The sequence below is a fragment of the Nothobranchius furzeri genome, chromosome 14, assembly GCF_043380555.1.
Source record: "Nothobranchius furzeri strain GRZ-AD chromosome 14, NfurGRZ-RIMD1, whole genome shotgun sequence".
Classification (NCBI taxonomy): domain Eukaryota; kingdom Metazoa; phylum Chordata; class Actinopteri; order Cyprinodontiformes; family Nothobranchiidae; genus Nothobranchius; species Nothobranchius furzeri.
Window position 1 is genome coordinate 41,056,038 of NC_091754.1, and position 19,558 is coordinate 41,075,595.

Below are 19,558 nucleotides of genomic sequence, written 5' to 3' on the forward strand. Positions count from 1 at the left end.
CCGTGGAACTGTGGACCAGCTCTATACCCTTGCAAGGGTGATGGAGGGGGCATGGGAGTTTGCCCAACCAATCCACATGTGCTTTGTGGATTTGGAGAAGGCTTATGACCGTGTCCCCAGGGGCACCCTGTGGGGGACGCTCCAGGAGTATGGGGTGGGTGGCTTTCTGTTAAGGGCCATTCAGTCCCTTTACCAGAGGAGCGTGAGTTTGGTCCGCATAGCCGGTAGTAAGTCGGACCTGTTCCCAGTGAGGGTTGGACTCCGCCAGGGCTGCCCTTTGTCACCGGTTCTGTTCATCACTTTTATGGACAGAATTTCTAGACGCAGCCGTGGTGTGGAGTGTGTCGAGTTTGGTGGCAGGAGAATCTCGTCTCTGCTTTTTGCGGATGATGTGGTCCTCCTAGCTTCATCCAGCTCTGACCTTCAGCTCTTGCTGGGTAGGTTCGCGGCCGAATGTGAAGCGGCTGGGATGAGGATCAGCACCTCCAAATCTGAGACCATGGTTCTCGACCGGAAAAGGGTGGCTTGCCACCTCCGGGTCGGGGGAGAGGTCCTACCTCAAGTGGAGGAGTTTAAGTATCTCGGGGTCTTGTTCACGAGTGAGGGTAGGAGGGATCGGGAGATCGACAGGCGGATTGGTTCGGCGTCTGCAGTGATGCGGACGCTGAGCCGATCTGTCGTGGGGAAGAGGGAGCTGAGCCAGAAAGCCAGGCTCTCGATTTACCGGTCGATCTACGTCCCAATCCTCACCTATGGTCATGAGCTTTGGGTAATGACCGAAAGAACGAGATCGCGGATACAAGCGGCTGAAATGAGTTTCCTCCGTAGGGTGGCCGGGCTCAGTCTTAGAGATAGGGTGAGGAGCTCGGACATTCGGGAGGGACTCGGAGTAGAACCGCTGCTCCTCCGGATCGAAAGGAGCCAGTTGAGGTGGTTTGGGCATCTGGTCAGGATGCCTCCTGGACGCCTCCCCGGGGAGGTGTTTCGGGCATGTCCTGCCGGCAGGAGGCCCCCGGGTCGACCCAGGACACGTTGGAGAGGTTACATCTCCAATCTGGTCCGGGAACGCCTTGGGGTCCTGCCGGAGGAGCTGGTGGACAAGGCCGGGGAGAGGACGGCCTGGAGCTCCCTAGTTGGGATGCTGCCCCCGCGACCCGGACCCGGATAAGCGGAGGAAGACGAGACGAGACGAGCTTTGCGGGCATTCTATGAGCAGAGAGGACGCAGCGGTTATGGCTCAAATACTCCAGCTGCATCCTGCACGCGGCCGCTGTTATATTCACAAAATCGCTCCACCAAAACAATGTCATTCGTTTGTGATTGTTTATGTCAGCCCATATTCTCTGGTACTTCATGTAATTTTCAGCTGAGTTCATAATCTGTGCCCCGGTGATTTCAGCTCATAGCTGCTGGAGCGCAGCGCATATTAAGCTTTGTTTTGTGTTTGGTAGATCCCTTTGGCTGATTAGTTAGAAAGTAGGAAATCTAGGAAACAGTTTTTCTGGAAGACGGAGAAAACATGCAGCATGCAGGAAGGTTAGAGAGAAAAAGGGCCGGAAATTATTCAAATAATATCAAGAAAAAAAGTTGGCAGATTTATCCCCAATACACATTTTTACCAGTGAAAAGCAATAATATATAAGCATTTAATATTTATACATGTGATAGAATCAGATCACCCCAGAAGTCAGTCCCACATCCAGGGCCGTATCAAGGCATTTGGGGACCAAGGCAAATATAGGCTAGGAGCCCCCACCACCTCACTCCCTGCTCAGATGGCCCTATAAGATGGCAGCGTGCTGAGAGTACTGATTGTTGTTGTTTTTATTTAATAAACAATCATTTTAAAGCACTGTTATTATATCTGACTGTTTTAAAAGCAATCCTAGCGCAGACACCACATCACCTTCCACATATATGTCATGAGCTCACTAAGCGTCACATTACCAGATTCATACTGAAGTTGTTTTGGTGAAAGTAACTTAAAGTAATGCAAAAGTAGTGTAATACCTTACATTTTAAAATCAGTAATATTGGATGACTGTCTCACACAGAGTTACAGGGGTGATGATAATAATGGTGATGATGATGATGATGGTGATGATGATGATGATGGTGATGAATATAGTGATGATGATGATGATTATGATGATGATGATGATGGTGGTGGTGGAGGCGGGCTTAAATAAAGCTAGAACCCGGCAGCCTCCTGCAGCTATGATGAGGGGCTGGTTGTCCTGGGCCTACCCATGCCTTCAGCTTAGCCTCGTCATGGCAAGATAGTGCAAGTAGGGACAGCGCGCCTCCTAAGGCACTTTGAAAAATCTTTCTGCGCAGGTATCCACTTCTGACCATGGTGAATTCTACTTGGATCAACATTCGGTTGAAGTCTGACGGCGATAGGGTTTCTGGCAATGGGAGCAGGTGCGAATGGACTGGAAGCTCTTAGTTGGAGCCTTGCACAGGGTATTTGGTCGCTGAATCTGGGATTGAGTGACAGATGTCTTCGGCAGACCCCTGTGCAACTGAGCAACCCTATTTAGGGTTCCCCGTGCTCACCTCAACTTGAGGAAAGGTCTAGAAAAAGTGTCCTAAAACAGTCACTCAATTAAAAACTGGACAGGTTGCTGCCCCGTCGGGTCATTCCATTACTGCTGTCAAAATAAAACCAGAAATAAGTCTCATAACCTTAAAACGGCAGCTTGGAATATAAGGACCCTCCTGGACTCCCGCGGCATTTCTGAAAGGCCCCACAGACGAACATCACTGGTAGTCCTAGGTAAAACAAGGTTACTGCAGGAAGGATCACTAACAGAGGGTGGACTGGGCTACAACTTTTTTTGGAAAGTTTACCCTCCCGGTGGACAACTTCTGCATGGTGTAGTACTGGCTATTAAGAGCACATTGTTGCCAAGGCTCACTGAAACACCTGTGAGCGTAAATGAAAGATTAATGACCCTCTGCATCCCCTGGAACAGAATCCATATGTCACACTTCTCAGCACGTGCTCCAACTCTGCCTTCAGTGCGATAAAAACCTTTTCTGTCATCATCTGTCATTAGACGAGGTTCTTCGCAAGATCCCCAAAAGTGACAAGATAATCCTGCTTGGGACTTTAATGCCCGAGTGGGACAGAACAGGGGGATATGGGAAGGAATGCTGGGCAATCATGGGATTGGGCAGGCTAATTCAAATGGTATGGGTTACTTGTCCTTTGTTCTGATCATGATCTGACCACAACTAACACCATTTTTCAGTAAAATAACATGTATAAAACATCATGGATGCACCCACGCTCCAAACATTGGCACTTGATAGATTACGTTATAATGAGACGCTATGATACCAGTGACTTAATCCTAACTCGTGCCATGAGAGAAGCTGAGTGTTGGACAGACCATCATATGATAATGTCCAAATTCCACTTGAAAGTGCACCCCCTCTTGCGGAAAATTGCACCCAACAGGAGGCAGCTTGATTGTATGCTCTTGGAAAGAGATGAGTACCGCTTCTCCCTGGCTGGAAAATTAGAACTCTTCCTCAGTGGTGTCCACTCTAAGGATGAGCAATGGACAGCCATCAGCTCAGCAATCCATGCAGCAGCCCAGAAAATTGTCTTTAAGAGCAAAAAACATCAAGACAGGTTTGATTACAACTCAGACACTATACACAAACTTCTGAATAACATGCATAAAGCACATCACGTAGTCTTAAAAATTCCTTCATCTAAAAATGCCAGAAAATTGTGGCAGGAAGCTGGACAGGATGTGCAGCGTGCTATGCAAACCATGCAAAAAGGAATGGTGGACAGCAATGGCGCAGGAAATCCAGTCTTTTGCAGATAGAAATGACATGCAAAGTTTTTATAATGCAGTCAAAGCCATCTATAGTCCAACTACTCCTGTGTCACTCCTTTGAGAACAGCAGACGGTCAAACATTTTTGAAAGATAAGAACGATATCCTTGAAAGGTGGGCTCAGCACTTTTGCACCCTACTAAACCAGAGTGCTGATGTAGACTGCACTGTTCTGACTGAAATGCCTGAGCATCCACAAATCAACAAGTTCAACCAGCCTCTAACATTTTGGGAAGTGCAAACAGCTGTCCACAAGTCCCCCGGCCAGTAGCGGTTTTAGGCACGGGCAGACAGGGCAGCTGCCCGGGGCGACATTTTTTCATGACACAAAAGGGGCGCACAAGCGCTGAGTAAAAAACAAAAAAGAAAGAAATCTGCACCGCACCGAGGTTTTCTATTCTATCTGTCATATCACAGAGTCTGGATTGGAAACAGCAAGTTAGCGCCCTCTGCAGCTGCAGGCGCTCCTGCTGACTGAGAGGGTTCAGGTGCTCCGTGCGTGTATGAAGAAGAGGAAGGGGTGCGGCGGGGGAATTCACCTCTGGGTCTTTCCCAAATGAGGGGCTGAATCAACTGTATTGACATGGCTAAAGCCAATCACATCTTGATGTTGTTCCATTTAACGCACATTTAATTCATAATATCATAAACACAGGCCTATCATTCTTTCAGGTTATTCTGAATTGTGTGAAATGGCCGAATAAAAAAAGGAAAAACAAAACGATTTTGTGCCCCCCCCCCCCCCCCCCCCCCCATCAAGGTCAAATTGTTTAGTCCTGACTAAAGGAAACTTATTGAGTCAAGAGCCAAACAGAGGAGATGAACATAAAAAGGCTAAAACCACCAGGTGCCCGATTCAGGAAAAAAAAAAAAGAAAAAAAAGAGGAGAAAGATAAAGGTATGTAGCTCTCATGATGCATGTTTTCAATTTTTTGAACCAGTTAACTGGGATTTTAACGGTTAAATTCGGTCAACTAGTTGCTAACAGAGCTAATAGGGCTGAATATTGAAACGAATATTCAAATGATTCAAAAAAATCCCTTGAATCGTTTTTTACTGATTCAAACTAGGATTTGTTAAATGCTCGCTGCAGCCTGTGGCCTGCCTGAACAACAACAAACACATGTTGATCATGTTCACATAATAATAAATAAAACAACTCTACAAACAGAAGAAAACTCCCCAGTCACCACTAACTATCCTGTTTATTTATTGCAGATGGCTGCACTGATTATTTTTTACATGACTTGTTCTGTAAAAGTTGGCTCAAAGGGGGCCTCGCCCGGGGAGTAATTCCATGTAGAACCGCCACTGCCCCCGGCTCTGATTTAGTCCCTGCAGAACTGCTAAAGCAAGGGGGCTATCTCTGTACACGAGCACTCCATAGATACATCGTCGAGATATGGGCAGATGAGAACATTCCACAACAGTGGAGGGATGCCGGTACTGTCACCGTCTATAAGAAAAAGAGGGACAAGGCTTCCTGTGGACATTACAGGGACGTATCACTACTTGCAGCTGGCAAGGTTTTGGTCAAGGTGATGCTTCAGAGGTTGGTCAATAACATCAGAGTCAATACTACCTGAGTCACAGAGTGGGTTTCTAATCAAATCAGGCAGTGGCGTGTAGATAAAGCTTATAGAAGAATCCTGAACCACTGCATGGCTTTGTTGTTGTTTCGGGGCGAGCGTTGTGGAAAGACATTTAATTAGAGCAATAGAATATGAAACACGGAGATTACGGTCACCAAGTTGTAGACATCCTGATGATGTCTGTGTAATACTGACCGCTCCCACTGCCACTGCTGCATTCTGTTTGGGTGCAACAACAATCCACGCTACCTGTTCTATCGGAAAAGATGTACGTTTACCATGAAATATCAATGGTAGATCACAATCCTATGTTCACGATAGATTGCGTCACATGAAGCAAACAAGGAACTCTTCGCTTTTTGGAAAAGTCAGTCTAGTGACCATTGGAGATCTTTTCCAGCTACCTCCTGTTAAAGGGAAAACACTTTATTCTCGTGGTGTAGCTAGCATCGTATGGCCAGGTCTATTTAAAGTTGTACACAGAAAGATGCAGCGTTTTCTGGACTGTTAAATATTCAACAGAAGTCCCGCAGCATTCTCCCAACCGCTTCTAGGCTGAGTTGGGGTGAGGTGCAGAAGAGGTTAGCAGTGTCCGTGGTTGCAAGAAATGACATGTCCATTTATGTTTGGAGTTATGAACGTGTTCTAATTTCACCACAGTGCCAACTACCTACCTTTAACACCGTAATAACTCCTACAGACAAGGTCACAACTGCACCAAACTTGCTTCATGTCATCACACAAAACCACCCAACACATTTCTGTTGTCACTGCGTGATGTCACGCTAGCTCTGCCTCCTCACAGGTCCTTGGCCCTGAATAACACATGCACAATGCCATTCACACCAAACTGCAAACATTAGATTTTTGTTAACCTTCATACGTTTTTTTTTATTACAATTTGGGACAGCGCCCCTTAGATACAATAACACTTTAATAACTTCTATACAAAAGCTCCAAACTGTACCAAACGTGATGGGAGTCATCACAGAACTGCGCTCAACACATTTATGTGCTCATTAGTTCAAATCACTTTACCTCCACCCCCTTACAACCCTTGGCTCTGGCTAACACACACGGTGCCTAGCCTGACCAGCCAGCCCCATGCTTCCTAATGGGAAGCTGGCTAGTCCCGCCCCTCATGTGCCTTTCTGCCTGTGACTTACCAGACTAGTTCTCTGTGTAGAATTAAACAGAGGATGAGTCTGGCAGGCCAGGCTACATAAGGCCCCCTAGATAAGTTCAACCCTTAATTACTTCAATTCAGTTGATTCATAAAGCGCCAAATCACCGCAAGAGTCGTCCCAAGGCCCTTAACAAAGTAAACATTCCAATTAAGGTCATTTCATTAAGCCAATATATTTCCTATATAAGGAACCCAGCAGGTTGCATCAAGTCACTGACTAGTGTCAGTCTTTACAGCAATCCTCATACTAAGCAAGCATGCAGTGACAGTGGAGAGGAAAACTCCCTTTTAACAGGAAGAACCCTCCAGAGGATCCTGGCTCAGTATAAGCAGCATGGACGTCGTTTTGGGGAACAGGGGATATATGCCACACACACACACACACACACACACACACACACACACACACACACACACACACACACACACACACACACACATACACACACACACACACACACACACACACACACACACACACACACACACACACACACACACACACACACACACACACACACACACACTTTTTCCAAGGTCGATTTTTGTCCCCTGCACTTTTTACTGTCCAAACGCAACAGTACGCTATCTTAAATAGACACTGGTTGAGCACCAGGACCAAGCGGGAAACAACCACACATTACATACAGTATTTTTGTATTCCTACTGTAAAGATCCCTGTCTGACTAAAGCGCCGTCTTTCAGCCACTCCCCCTACTGCGTCCGTCTGCTCTCGTCTGTTTTCCAGGCGAGGCGCTGCTCAACTCAAACACGGCTGTAGTCACGGTCTGTCCTGTCTCCCCATTCTGTTCAGTCCTGTGTCCATGTTAATGGCTCCCACCTGCCTCTCGTCTCCCAATCAGTCAAGGTCCCACCTCCTCATGTACTTAAACCCTCTCAGTCCTGTGTGTTGTCTGTTCATTGTCTCCTTGTCAATGTGCTCTTCATTAAAACTCCTAAACATCCTCACCAGCCTGCCTGTCTCATTCACCTGCGTTTGGTCAGTATCCTCCATCTTCTAAAAACAAGGTCTGAATTGCACCAAACTCCGTTTGTGTCATCCCAGCACTGCGCCAAACAGTGGATGATGGTTCAAATCTATTTGGCTCCAAATGACATTTTATCTCTGCTCCTTAGAGAAAATAACAAACACCCACCTGCATTACCTGGATGACATCATCGCCATGATGATGGTGATGAAACAGAAGAAATTGTTTGATGTGCGAGGGGTTTGTCGAAAGAGCTTCATGAACATGTTTGGTGCGGACCACAGAACTATGACAGCGTCAGAAACAAAACATCTTGTCTTTGTTTTTTTCACAGCTGGTGTGTCACTCAGGAGTCCAAAAGGTGGACTTCTCTGCTGCCCTTCATGAGCTCAATCAGAACAAAAACAGGGACAGCTCTGTGATTCCGGGTGAGTCGGCCATGTTTAGGTGACATCATCAGACTGAAAGGGAGCAATCCGACTCACAATTGTTGTACTCCGATGAATATCCTGAAATCATCAATGTAAGATTGTATTATATTGATTTACATAAATGATTTATTTGTTTTCTCTAGTTGAGAGGACACGTGTGCGTCTGTCTACAGCAGGTGGAGAAGGGTCAGACTACATCAACGCGTCGCACATCGCAGTAAGAGCACCAACACTCGGCTCACACTTGGTCTGTTGGAGAGAAGTTTATTGGTGTTCTTCTAACACCTTTATCTTTCTTATTAAACCACGTTCATCATGTTGATGTAAATAAGGACCTTCAAAACCTCTGTTTCAGCTTCACTGAATTAAAAACGCTCCTCTGCCTTCTAACAAGGGTTGAAAGGAGGTTTTTATGTTTATTGATCAGTTTGTAAATCCATCAGTGTCCCACGGTGAAAAGCAGGAACCCTTTTCCCGCTTTAACTTTAGAATGTTTGTTTTCTAAATCGCTGTTTTCCTTTCCAGGGATACAGACAGAGGACCGAGTACATCATTACCCAGAATCCTTTGCCTGGGACCACAAAGGACTTCTGGAGGATGATGTGGGACAACAATGCTCAGCTCATTGTGTCACTGCCTGGGGTGAGTTCTATTACACGACTTGGCTGGTTGCTGTTGCTGACCAGTCTGCAGTGTTGAACATTTACCTGTGTCTCAGGCCCTGTCCACACGTAGCCGGGGATCTGCCAAAACGTAGATATTCTTCTACATTTTGGCCTGTCATCCACACGAAAACGGGAGTTTTTTCACACGAAAACGGATCTTTTTAAAAACTCCAGCCAAAGTGAAGATATGCGTTTTCTCCGTTTTGGGTGTCTGCGTGTGGACAGACAAAACTGGAGTTTTAAGGTCCGCAACGTCACTTTCCGCGACAAACAAATGCTGACATCACGTGTGCGACCTGTGTTTACACTAGCCGACAGCATGGATGCCCTCAGAGCTGCGCTCGCTTTATCAATTGTCCAAGCGCTTTTTGCTTGTTTGTTTTTGCAAGCAGAATTACTGCTCCTTGCGGAAGACTACAGACGAAGGACGAGGCTAAGAACGGGGGAAGTACTGCCGCCTACAGGTCTGGCATGTCCTTAACAACGTATTTATCCGGGTACGTGTGGACAGAGTTTTGTTTTAAAACGAGGTGGTGTGGATGCACGTTTTTGGAGGGGCGGATATAAGTTTTTTTTTTAAACCCGGCTACGTGTGGACTAGGCCTCAGTCATGCAGCGTATTCTTGTTTTTACATCACACCTCCTTCTGCTGGCAGAACTCATTAAGCTCTCGTTCATTCTAACCTTTCTGGTGTTTTCCTGTCGGCAGACGACGGAAGAAGCAGAACCGTGTGTCTTCTGGCCTCACAAAGAACAACCAATCACCTTTGAGATGTTCACTGTTACTCAGAGGAGTGAGACTCACCTGTGTCTGTCCAATGAGGACATGTTGGTGGTCCGAGAGTTCACGCTGGAGACTACACAGGTACCCCACTTTGGAGGGCTAACCCCTACTTCACTCTGGAAGCATCAGCATCGCAAAACAACGGTTTAATTGCGACTTTCGCCATGTGCCAGCACACACCGGGAGAATCGCAGCCACGGAGCAGCTTTTCTGCCTGCTCCTCGCTGGACTTGCAAGATCACAAAATCCCTCGAGACTTCAAAGGTCGCGGTTTGTTTATGCCATTCGCCATTAAATCAAAAAGAGGGAAATCACATTTGGTATCGCTGTTTGATGTCATAGATGATGTTGTTCCTCTCCACTGACAGGATTAAAGCCATGAAAATCACATACTGTAGCTGCACTTCTGAAATTATGCTGGGAGTAAATAAGCCATTAGATCACTTGTATTGATGTTATCTACAAAGATGTGAAATAGCATTGGTGCAATAGTGTTTTGTTTTGAAAACCACCAAGGTTTTTATCATTTCCTGTCGAGTCCAACGTTAGCTGCGGAAATTGTCGTGGCTAGTGGCAAAAAAAGAAGCCGATCCTATTTTTAGCAGCGTGGTGAGACTCTTCTGGGACGTGCCTGAAAATGTCCTCGTTGCAGCTGGTTTGAATCGCCCCATAGACAGTAATGGATTCTCTTTGAAGCAGCGACGTTCCGCTGCCGTTCTGTTCCGCTGATGCTTCCAGTGTGATGTAGGAGAACAGCAGCAATTAGTCTAATTTAATGTTTTACAATTCTCCATATTTAGCATTTTAATGCCTTCAAGTTGTCACGTTTGATGTTGGAACCGCTAGATTCCTTCATATGTGGAACACATTTGACAGTTTCAGGTTATACTTTAACATGTTTAACGTAATTGAAAGATTAATGAGAAGTGCACATCTCCTCCACCAGCAGCCCTTGTTTGACCCTCTGGAGGTTTCTTCCTGTTAAAAGGGAGTTTTCCTCTCCACTGTCGCTAAATGCTTGCTTAGTACCTGACACAAGTCAGTGACTCGATGCAACCTGCTGGGATTCCTTTATATAGGAAACTTTTTACTGATTGGCTTAATGAACTGACCTGTACTGGAATGTTTACTGTGTGAAGGTCCTTGAGATGACTCTTGTCGTGATTTGGAGATCGAGAAGCCAGAGCAGATAATCAATTCAATGATAATCCAGAAATATTCTGAAACCAGGGTCACCAGTGCTTGAGGAAATCAATCAACATTGAATGTAAAATCTGAATGTAGACATGTGTCTGCACATTGATAAATATCCCATTGTTAGAGGCAGTGAAGGGGCTCTGAGATTCAGCTTTTATTTTGGTAGGCTACTTCCTTCTTTATGTCAGTCTAAATCGGCATATTAGCTAAATATTTAGTTAAAATCTAAGATAGTATTCCAAAATGTAGATTTTCTTTAACTAATTTAGATTTGAACAATTACACTGTTGGGATGTTTAATAGTAAACATCATTGTTGGGCCGATTTACGGCTAATCTTTTACAACTCAGCTGCCCTTACACCAGGCAACAGCATCACATCGATTTACTTATAGTGCTTCAAACGTACTTGATTACCCTGCACACCACTGATATAAACACATGAAAGTATCATCTAAAACCTGCCATCAGCACAGATATTTACAATAGTCTGACCCCTTTTTTCTCTGGCTCTTTTCTTCTGGACAGGATGATTATGTTCTGGAAGTGAAACAATACCACGCCCCCTGCTGGCCAAACCCCGACAGCCCTATCAGCCAAACCTTTGAGCTCATCGGCCTGGTGAAGGAAGAGAGTGTCAGCAAAGACGGGCCGATCGTAGTTCATGATGAGTAGGATTCTTTCTTTAATACTGGAATTTAGACATTACTATAACATATCCAGGTTAGACCTGCTCAAATCCAGACACATGCTTTTCAATCCAGTCCTACAACTAGGTAGAAAATTATTACTGAGTAGTCAAATTTTTGGAAGCAACAGATTGTACTGAATCTTCACTCCAGTGCATTGCTCCATCCCACACTAACGCAGGGAACAGGAAGGAGCCTCCAGAAGAACCAGGACCCGTCCTGCTGTGGTCACACTCTTTAGCTTTGATTACGACACACACTCCCTGAGGCGTTTTCGATCCGCTTGTTGTTGTTGTTGTTGTCCATAACCAACATGTCTTTTTGTTGTTACAATTTTCAAAAATATTTATTTTCATGCAGAAAATCAGAGAAGATTAAGTGATTAAATGTGGATGTTGGTCCTGTTCTGGCAAAAGAAAATAAAACCCATGAACAAGTGAAATATACATTATCTTTGAATAATAAAGATAATTAAGACACTTTAGAATAATAATTTTAGAACATTACATCACTGTTCAATAACACAGATTATATCACAATTAATAAACAATATAATGCATTTTTATAAAAACAGATAACTGTAGAATATTTTTGAAAAGTTATTTAACAATAGATACTATTTATGATCAAACATAGATTATTAGAAAACTTTATATTTGAGCTTCTGCCCCATTATCATCTTCCTCCTGTTCATCATCATCACTGATGGCGAGATTGGTAGGCCCAATAACTGTCCTCCTCCATTTTCCAGAGAAATCTTAAATTGAACCTGCAAAATATATTTAATATCATAATTGTTATTATTACTGTGACCGTGAATATTAAGATTGTGTCTAGAAAACAACAGATTTTACTTTAACCCTTTGATGCATGAATTATGAAATCTTCAACTGTGATTTTAAAACAATTTTTTTCATTCATCTTTAGGTGTGATTGAAACAAATTTCATATTTATATATTTTTTGTAACATTTAATTTACACATAATTATGTCAGTGGACAGCGTGCATTCTGAACATGAAATATGTTGGCTTGACTTACTGAAGTCCAAATGGAGGGGCTCAAATGCAATAAAGTCTTCAACAGCTGTGCTTAATAGCAAAAACAAATAAATAACAATTTTGAGTACCTGTTTACTGTAGTGACCATTATGCATCAAAGGGTTAAATATTCATCATTTCTTTTCCTTGTTCAGGCGTTTGATCGAATATGAAAGATTTCACCAACTTTATTGAGTTTAACATTTACAACACATGCGTCCTTATTTAGCACAACTAGTCTACATTGTGATGTGAGAGTTTCATCAACCTAGCATTGTTTGTTTTAGAGCTCTGACCGTAAACACGGGAGGAGGCCAAAGAGTTTTCTGGCTCTGCAGACGCACCCATGTTTGGCGTGTTATAGCCCCGCACTGATTGGTGGAATTCTGCATCACTTTAGGTCAGGATGTTTCTAATTTTATTAAATCTGTTCAGATTGAAGAAGGCACGTTTCCTATGACAGATCCTGGTCCAGAGTCACTCTGAGGTTCCTTGTGTTTGTGGATCTGATCCTTCTTTCTGAAGCTCTATCTTTTATCTCGCCAGTGTGGGCGGGGCTGCAGCAGGAACATTCTGTGTCCTATCCTCTCTGAGGCAACAGCTGGAATCTGAAGGGTCAGTTGACGTATTCCAACTGGCCAGGCTGACGAACCTCATGAGACCAGGAGTCTTCAGTGACATGGTAAGTCTTTTGTCTGTCTCACAATAAGCTTACAGAGACCTGCTGGTCGTTACACACTCGGGTGGTTTACACAGTTTATTCCCAAAGCATGATTACGGTTGTAATGTTGATACTTCACATGTTTGTTCTGTGTAATCAGATTATTGTGTTCAGGTTAATATCTGAGGTATTAGGAAGGAGCCGCCATGAACACATTTGGCAGTTTGACCACATTAATATGCAAATTTATGCAGCAAAGCAAATTAAACTCCAGTTAAATCATGTAATCCATATGGGATAGACATGCTGTATGTGCTGGGATGACTCGTCCTCCTAACATGAATGTGTCATCAGCCAGCATCGTGTCAGCCAGGCGCCGGCAGATTTCACAAAGGCTTCAGAATTGACTTAAAAGGAGAAGAATTGCTCTGAAACATTCACAACGTTAAACATGTTTCAGGTTTACACATGAACAGAGAAACAACCTGAGTCTGAACGCAGCGTGACCCACAGACCGCCGTCAAACGGCATCACTCGTTTTCTTGCTTTGATATTCTGAAGGAACATCCCAACACTGGAGAACTGGTGCCAGACCTTCTCTGGATTAGGCCGGGTCAGGTCTTATGTAAATCCCAGACTGTGGGTCAGGTTGCCAGGGAGATGGCTCCTGATGACACTGGTGGTTTGCAACCAAAGCTCAGATGCTTCTGAGATGTTAGGTTATGTGATGCTGCACTTTCTCTACAGAGCTTTAAGCTTCCGTCTGCATTGAACCTTTTGCTCATTTTGCATCACTTAGCTGGGCTGAGGTGGTATTCTGGAGCAGAATGCATGTTGAACCCAACACACTCCTTCCTCATAGGCTTACGTCGTAAACTAGAGGCTTTCTGAAGACATTTAGAAGGGATCCAAAGCAGAAAACTAAGATTAAAATAAATGTTATAGCTGCTGCCAGAGGACTATTTGTGTCACTATGGTAACCACCTTTAGCTCTTATGAGCTAAGTCAAGCTGGGAATTTGATACCATTCCAGCACAAACTAGAAAGCAACTGCTGATTCTCCGTTCAAGTGGAGCCACCTGAAAATGTCCCGGAGCTCCCGATGGCCAGTCTACCACTGGTGACAACGCTTCTGTGTCTCTCGCTCCATGACAGGAAAACACAATGACAGGAAAGGACTTTTAAGAAGTCATCCTCAGACAAACAGCTTCCTTGTTTCTGTGATGTTGTATGTAGGAGACATGTATGGGATTAGATTTGTGCCAATAGGATCAAGAAAAACACTTTGGAGAGCAAACAAATTTTAAGACACTGAGAGAAAAAACCTTGGTTTCAAAAGAAAAACTTACGATCTGAATCAGATTCTTAAAATGATCAAGAAAATCACTGTGACGGTCAAACAAAAATTAAGAAATTGACAGAACAAAAATATTGACTAAAGGAAAAAAGCATGTTTCAAAAGTAAAACTTACTACCTGAATAAACTTCTTAAAATGAGTAACAAAGTATGTTTCCTTTTTCTGTTTGCCTCTATGTGTTTTTGTTATCAATTTCCTTAGTTTTGTTCTCTCTGCTCAGAGCTTTGCTCTCACTTCCAGATTTGCACTTACACTGTCTGGCTTTCTCCTTTGCAATCCCTGAGTTTTTGGTTGCAATTCTGACACAACCCTTTCGGGTGGGCGGGACTTCTGAGAAGTCCTCTCCCATAGGACAGTGGTTTCTCTTGAGTGACAGTTCAGTGACCTGGAAGTGATGTAGCCTCCAAGACATTTTTTTCCCACCTGGTCAACAACATGAATTTTGAGCCCCAAACAGGTTATTTCTGCTGTCTGTGGTGTCTACTGAGGATCTAAAGTGAGTATTGATAATATATTTTATCTTTTCTTAGTTCATCTGTAAGTTAAGCCACTTTTTAAGTTGGTTTTAACCAGATGCTAGCTCACTAGCTAGCTGCTAAGCAAGCCATTGTGCTAGCCTCAGGACAATGGACTATTGTTCCAGAGAGACGTATTAAAAACTCATCTTAACATATTCATTACTGGGTTCATGGAATTAATTATTGCAGTTTATGTTAATAAGTTTGCTAATTTTTCAGGAACCTGTGGAACATTAGAGACTTTGCAGCTACTGGAGCTAACCTGTGTACTGCTAACTTGCTACAGAGGAAGCAGCAGAAAGCTGAGCTAACAGGCTGTTTTGCAGGTAAATACTCTTTTAGTGGAACTGCAGAATTTTTATGGTATAACTCAGACAGAATCTACATGAGCTATTGTGGGAAGACATTTAAACTACATTTACATACAGATACATGTATTTTTTTATTCCATGTTACTTGGACGGGCTAAACAAGTTCATAGTTCTGCCTGCTCCTTTTTCAGTGAAACGAATGGATTTTATGATGTAACTCTGACTGAATAATTATCTAAGTGAGTATGTTTGATAATACATTTCTTTCCAATATACAGATCTGACATTTGTTTGTCAGAACAAGACAAATCAGATTCAATGTGCTTTCTGTCACGTGCTCTGTATTCTCCATGAAAAGAATGTTATCCAGGACAGATAATCAATAATGAGTTAAATACATGCTTTAAATTAATTTTTACATAAAATCTATATTTTTGTCTAAAAGCTATTATTTATGTATTTATTCTTTCTTTTCAGATTGAAAACTGCTGCATTGCATTACAATGGAAGTGCTACACAGCCACATGCATCAACTGCAGCTGGTGAGCTAAGACACACCATAGTGTACACAAAGTGCACTGCAGACAAGGGATGTAAGAAAATATCAATATGACAATATATCGCGATGTATTTTCCCAGTAATATTGTATCGATATTCTCGAACTCTGTCTCTAAAATATCGATATGGCAATATATCGTGATATTTTTTCCTGAGATATTACATCCATTTTCAAAAGCAGTGTATCTAATTTTTGGAAGAATTTACATGCAAACATTTGTGTATTTTCTTTGTTTTTGGTGCATTTTAAATGTGGCCCGCTAGTTGGCAGCAGTGTGCACTGGGTTTTGTTTCCACCATTGAAATTTAAATCTCGCTATTATGGTTCAGAAACTCATGTTATATATGTTAAGTATCAGTTTGGACTGTTTATTGAATATTCCAACAATAAATTCTGTCAAAAATACACATCCCTACTGCAGACCAATCCCACCTCATGTAGTTCATATGCTGTATAATAAGCCCACAGTGATGGTTATGGATAAATATCTGTACTAATGGTAATCTTTTTCCATTGTTTCCAGTTGACAAGCATATGGACCTATTGTTCGAGTCCGTGGTGGTGGATGCTCTACCATATCAGGAGTCTGACTAAGTACCTGTGCCTGAACCTCTCTGTGTCTAGTTCAAAAGACCTGAAAGACCTGCTGTAAGCAGGCACAGGATAAGATTTTAAAAGAACCTGTAAGGTGAGCAACACAACACAATATAAATCTTTATTATTATTGTACGCTGTACAGCTAGAATAAACTTGCATGCTCAGAAGCCACGTATGATTACATCGCCTACAGGTTGCCTGATGCTGAACTTCGGGCAGCTGCGTGCTCAGTGGAACAACCGCCTGTGGGAGGAGTCGTTGTGTTGCTGTTAGGAGTTTGGGTCGGAGTCCTGGGTTTGTGTTCCCTTTAATCTCTTCATTAGCCTTGCTAGTCACCATTGCAGAGCACCATGGAGAGGCTTACCTGAAAACTCTTCTCATGGGGCAGGCACATCCTCACACACCTGTAACCCCATCCTTGAATAAAAGCTGGTAGCTGGTCACTCATCAGTGTTTTAACCCATATCTAGCCCATGACTCTGCCGTTTTTCAAACTTACGTTCTCATGTTCTATGCAGATCTATGGGAATTCTTTCCTTGAAGCTCCTGATCACACAACCATACTGGCAGTCGGCTTACCCACTACCTTCTGCTCACCCGCTTGCTACTCATGCTGTCATTCTCCCAGACTTCTGGTTGTTTCTCCACCATTCTGCTGTCTCCCGTCTGCGCTACAATTTCAGACCGTAAGTACCTAAACTTTTCCTTTTGTAAGTCATTCTTTAGTCATTACTAACACTCAATTTTACCTCAGGGCCTTCTGATCTTTAAACACTAAAACCTGTGGCTCCATCTCTGTGGTGTTTCTCAGACTCTGTAAGCTACCTGCACAGTCTAAGAAAACCCTGACCTGTTGCCTCTTACTAACCTCTGCTCTTCCTCGCAGAAGCTCCTGGTTCCTGATCTCCAGCAGTTACCTCTTCAGTCATCCGTCAAACATTTTAATAAACTGTTTTTAGCTCATTTGTCTCCTGAGTTTCTCTGCATGAAGGTCAGTTTGTTGCAAAAATCATGACATCAGCAGTTACTTTGCACCACTCTGTTAAACAGCTGATATTAATTTCAAGTGTATCTTTAAAAATACATTGAATGTCAAAGTGAATGAAAGGCATCCATTCAGCTTTCGGTGTCTAATGCAGGATTTTACGGACAGGCACCAAAACAGGAAATTTATAAATTGAGATTGATTTACTAAATCAGGTAAACCGTAATAAAACACTAATGTTTAAAGTCCGGAGGAGGGAGGAAGGCTTTATAGCAGGGGTATTCAATTCTAGTCCTGGATGGCTGGTATCCAGCACGTTTTAGTTGTTTCCCTGCTCCAACACACTTGAATCAGTGGTTGAATTACCTGTGCAGCAGCTCTGCAGAAGCCTGTTAATTATCTGCTGACTGAAATCAGGTGTATTGAAACAGAGTTAAAACTAAAACGTGCTGGATACCGGCCCTCCAGGCCCAGAAGTAAATACTCCTGCTTTATAGGCACAGAGAACTCCCATCAGGATCCTGGAGACGGCACAAGGAGATGACGACATGAGTGTGCCCTCCCAGATCACACCAACACCACCTGACCACATGGAGGCATGTGTCTGTAAGAAAGAAAAACTGGTGATGTAAGAGATTAAACAAAAACTACGAACAAAATCAATTTTACAGTTGTTTAACCTGCTGAGCATCGTCTCCCCAAAGAGCTGCACAAAGGTGCAACTGGCTCAGAACCAGGGTGCTCCGTTGTGCAGGTAGTCACCTCCTCCTGCTGACTCCTGAGGATTACCTACAACAAAGGGAAAACTGATATCAATAAGGAAATAATTAAATCAGAGCTAAAAGTTTAATTTTAGTGTGACGTTTGAGATTGTGGGAAATAAATGTGGACATTATGATTTTCTATTGTGGGGTCAGTACCTTGGGCGTTTCTCTGTAGCAACATTTTGTCTGGCTGACAATGAAGTAAAAAAGTCACCAGTTGAGGCAGAGTTAGACTACATTACTCCAGCTAAGCTAAATGTAGCTAAAATAGACACTAGTCACCAGACTATGGTTACTATAGATTTACTAGAGAGTTACATCATATAATCCATTCGTTTCACTGAAAAAGGAGCAGGCAGAACTATGAACTTGTTTAGCCCGTCCAAGTAACATGGAATAAAAAAATACATGTATCTGTATGTAAATGTAGTTTAAATGTCTTCCCACAATAGCTCATGTAGATTCTGTCTGAGTTATACCATAAAAATCCTGCAGTTCCACTAAAAGAGTATTTACCTGCAAAACAGCCTGTTAGCTCAGCTTTCTGCTGCTTCCTCTGTAGCAAGTTAGCAGTACACAGGTTAGCTCCAGTAGCTGCAAAGTCTCTGATGTTCCACAGGTTCCTGAAAAATTAGCAAACTTATTAACATAAACTGCAATAATTAATTCCATGAAACCAGTAATGAATATGTTAAGATGAGTTTTTAATACGTCTCTCTGGAACAATAGTCCATTGTCCTGAGGCTAGCACAATGGCTTGCTTAGCAGCCAGCTAGTGAGCTAGCATCTGGTTAAAACCACTTAAAAAGTGGCTTAACTTACAGATGAACTAAGAAAAGATAAAATATATTATCAATACTCACTTTAGATCCTCAGTAGACACCACAGACAGCAGAAATAACCTGTTTGGGGCTCAAAATTCATGTTGTTGACCAGGTGGGAAAAAAATGTCTTGGAGGCTACATCACTTCCAGGTCACTGAACTGTCACTCAAGAGAAACCACTGTCCTATGGGAGAGGACTTCTCAGAAGTCCCGCCCACCCGAAAGGGTTGTGTCAGAATTGCAACCAAAAACTCAGGGATTGCAAAGGAGAAAGCCAGACAGTGTAAGTGCAAATCTGGTAGTGAGAGCAAAGCTCTGAGCAGCGAGAACAAAACTAAGGAAATTGATAACAAAAACACATAGAGGCAAACAGAAAAAGGAAACATACTTTGTTACTCATTTTAAGAAGTTGATTCAGATAGTAAGTTTTACTTTTGAAATATGTTTTTTTCCTTTAGTCAATATTTTTGTTCTGTCAATTTCTTAATTTTTGTTTGACCGTCAAAGTGTTTTTCTTGATCATTTTAAGAATCTGATTCAGATCGTAAGTTTT

The 19,558-nt window shown here is 42.9% G+C and overlaps 1 protein-coding gene and 2 long non-coding RNA genes across 5 annotated transcripts in view; 2 read left to right on the top strand and 1 right to left on the bottom strand.

Annotated features, from left to right (window-relative positions):
* ptprz1a (protein tyrosine phosphatase receptor type Z1a) overlaps positions 1-19,558 on the top strand; it is a 104,418-nt gene that overhangs the window by 83,006 nt on the left and 1,854 nt on the right. Inside the window, 6 exon segments of the mRNA XM_054746521.2 lie at positions 7,958-8,051; positions 8,198-8,271; positions 8,580-8,696; positions 9,429-9,584; positions 11,228-11,370; positions 12,974-13,109. Coding sequence (XP_054602496.2) covers positions 7,958-8,051; positions 8,198-8,271; positions 8,580-8,696; positions 9,429-9,584; positions 11,228-11,370; positions 12,974-13,109 — 720 coding nt within the window.
* On the top strand, positions 14,809-17,395 carry LOC107389493 (uncharacterized). Of its 3 annotated transcripts, XR_008564373.2 has the most exons (9): positions 14,809-14,942; positions 15,184-15,290; positions 15,467-15,514; positions 15,753-15,817; positions 16,359-16,523; positions 16,626-16,726; positions 16,951-17,118; positions 17,187-17,248; positions 17,319-17,395. It is a non-coding gene; the product is annotated as an uncharacterized lncRNA (long non-coding RNA). The 3 variants fall into 3 exon arrangements; XR_011516221.1 differs by lacking the exon at positions 17,187-17,248; XR_011516222.1 differs by lacking the exon at positions 15,467-15,514.
* Positions 17,789-19,173, bottom strand: LOC139062650 (uncharacterized). Its single transcript, XR_011516223.1, has 4 exons — positions 19,045-19,173; positions 18,698-18,804; positions 18,098-18,206; positions 17,789-18,021 (listed from the first exon to the last, which is right to left on the bottom strand). It is a non-coding gene; the product is annotated as an uncharacterized lncRNA (long non-coding RNA).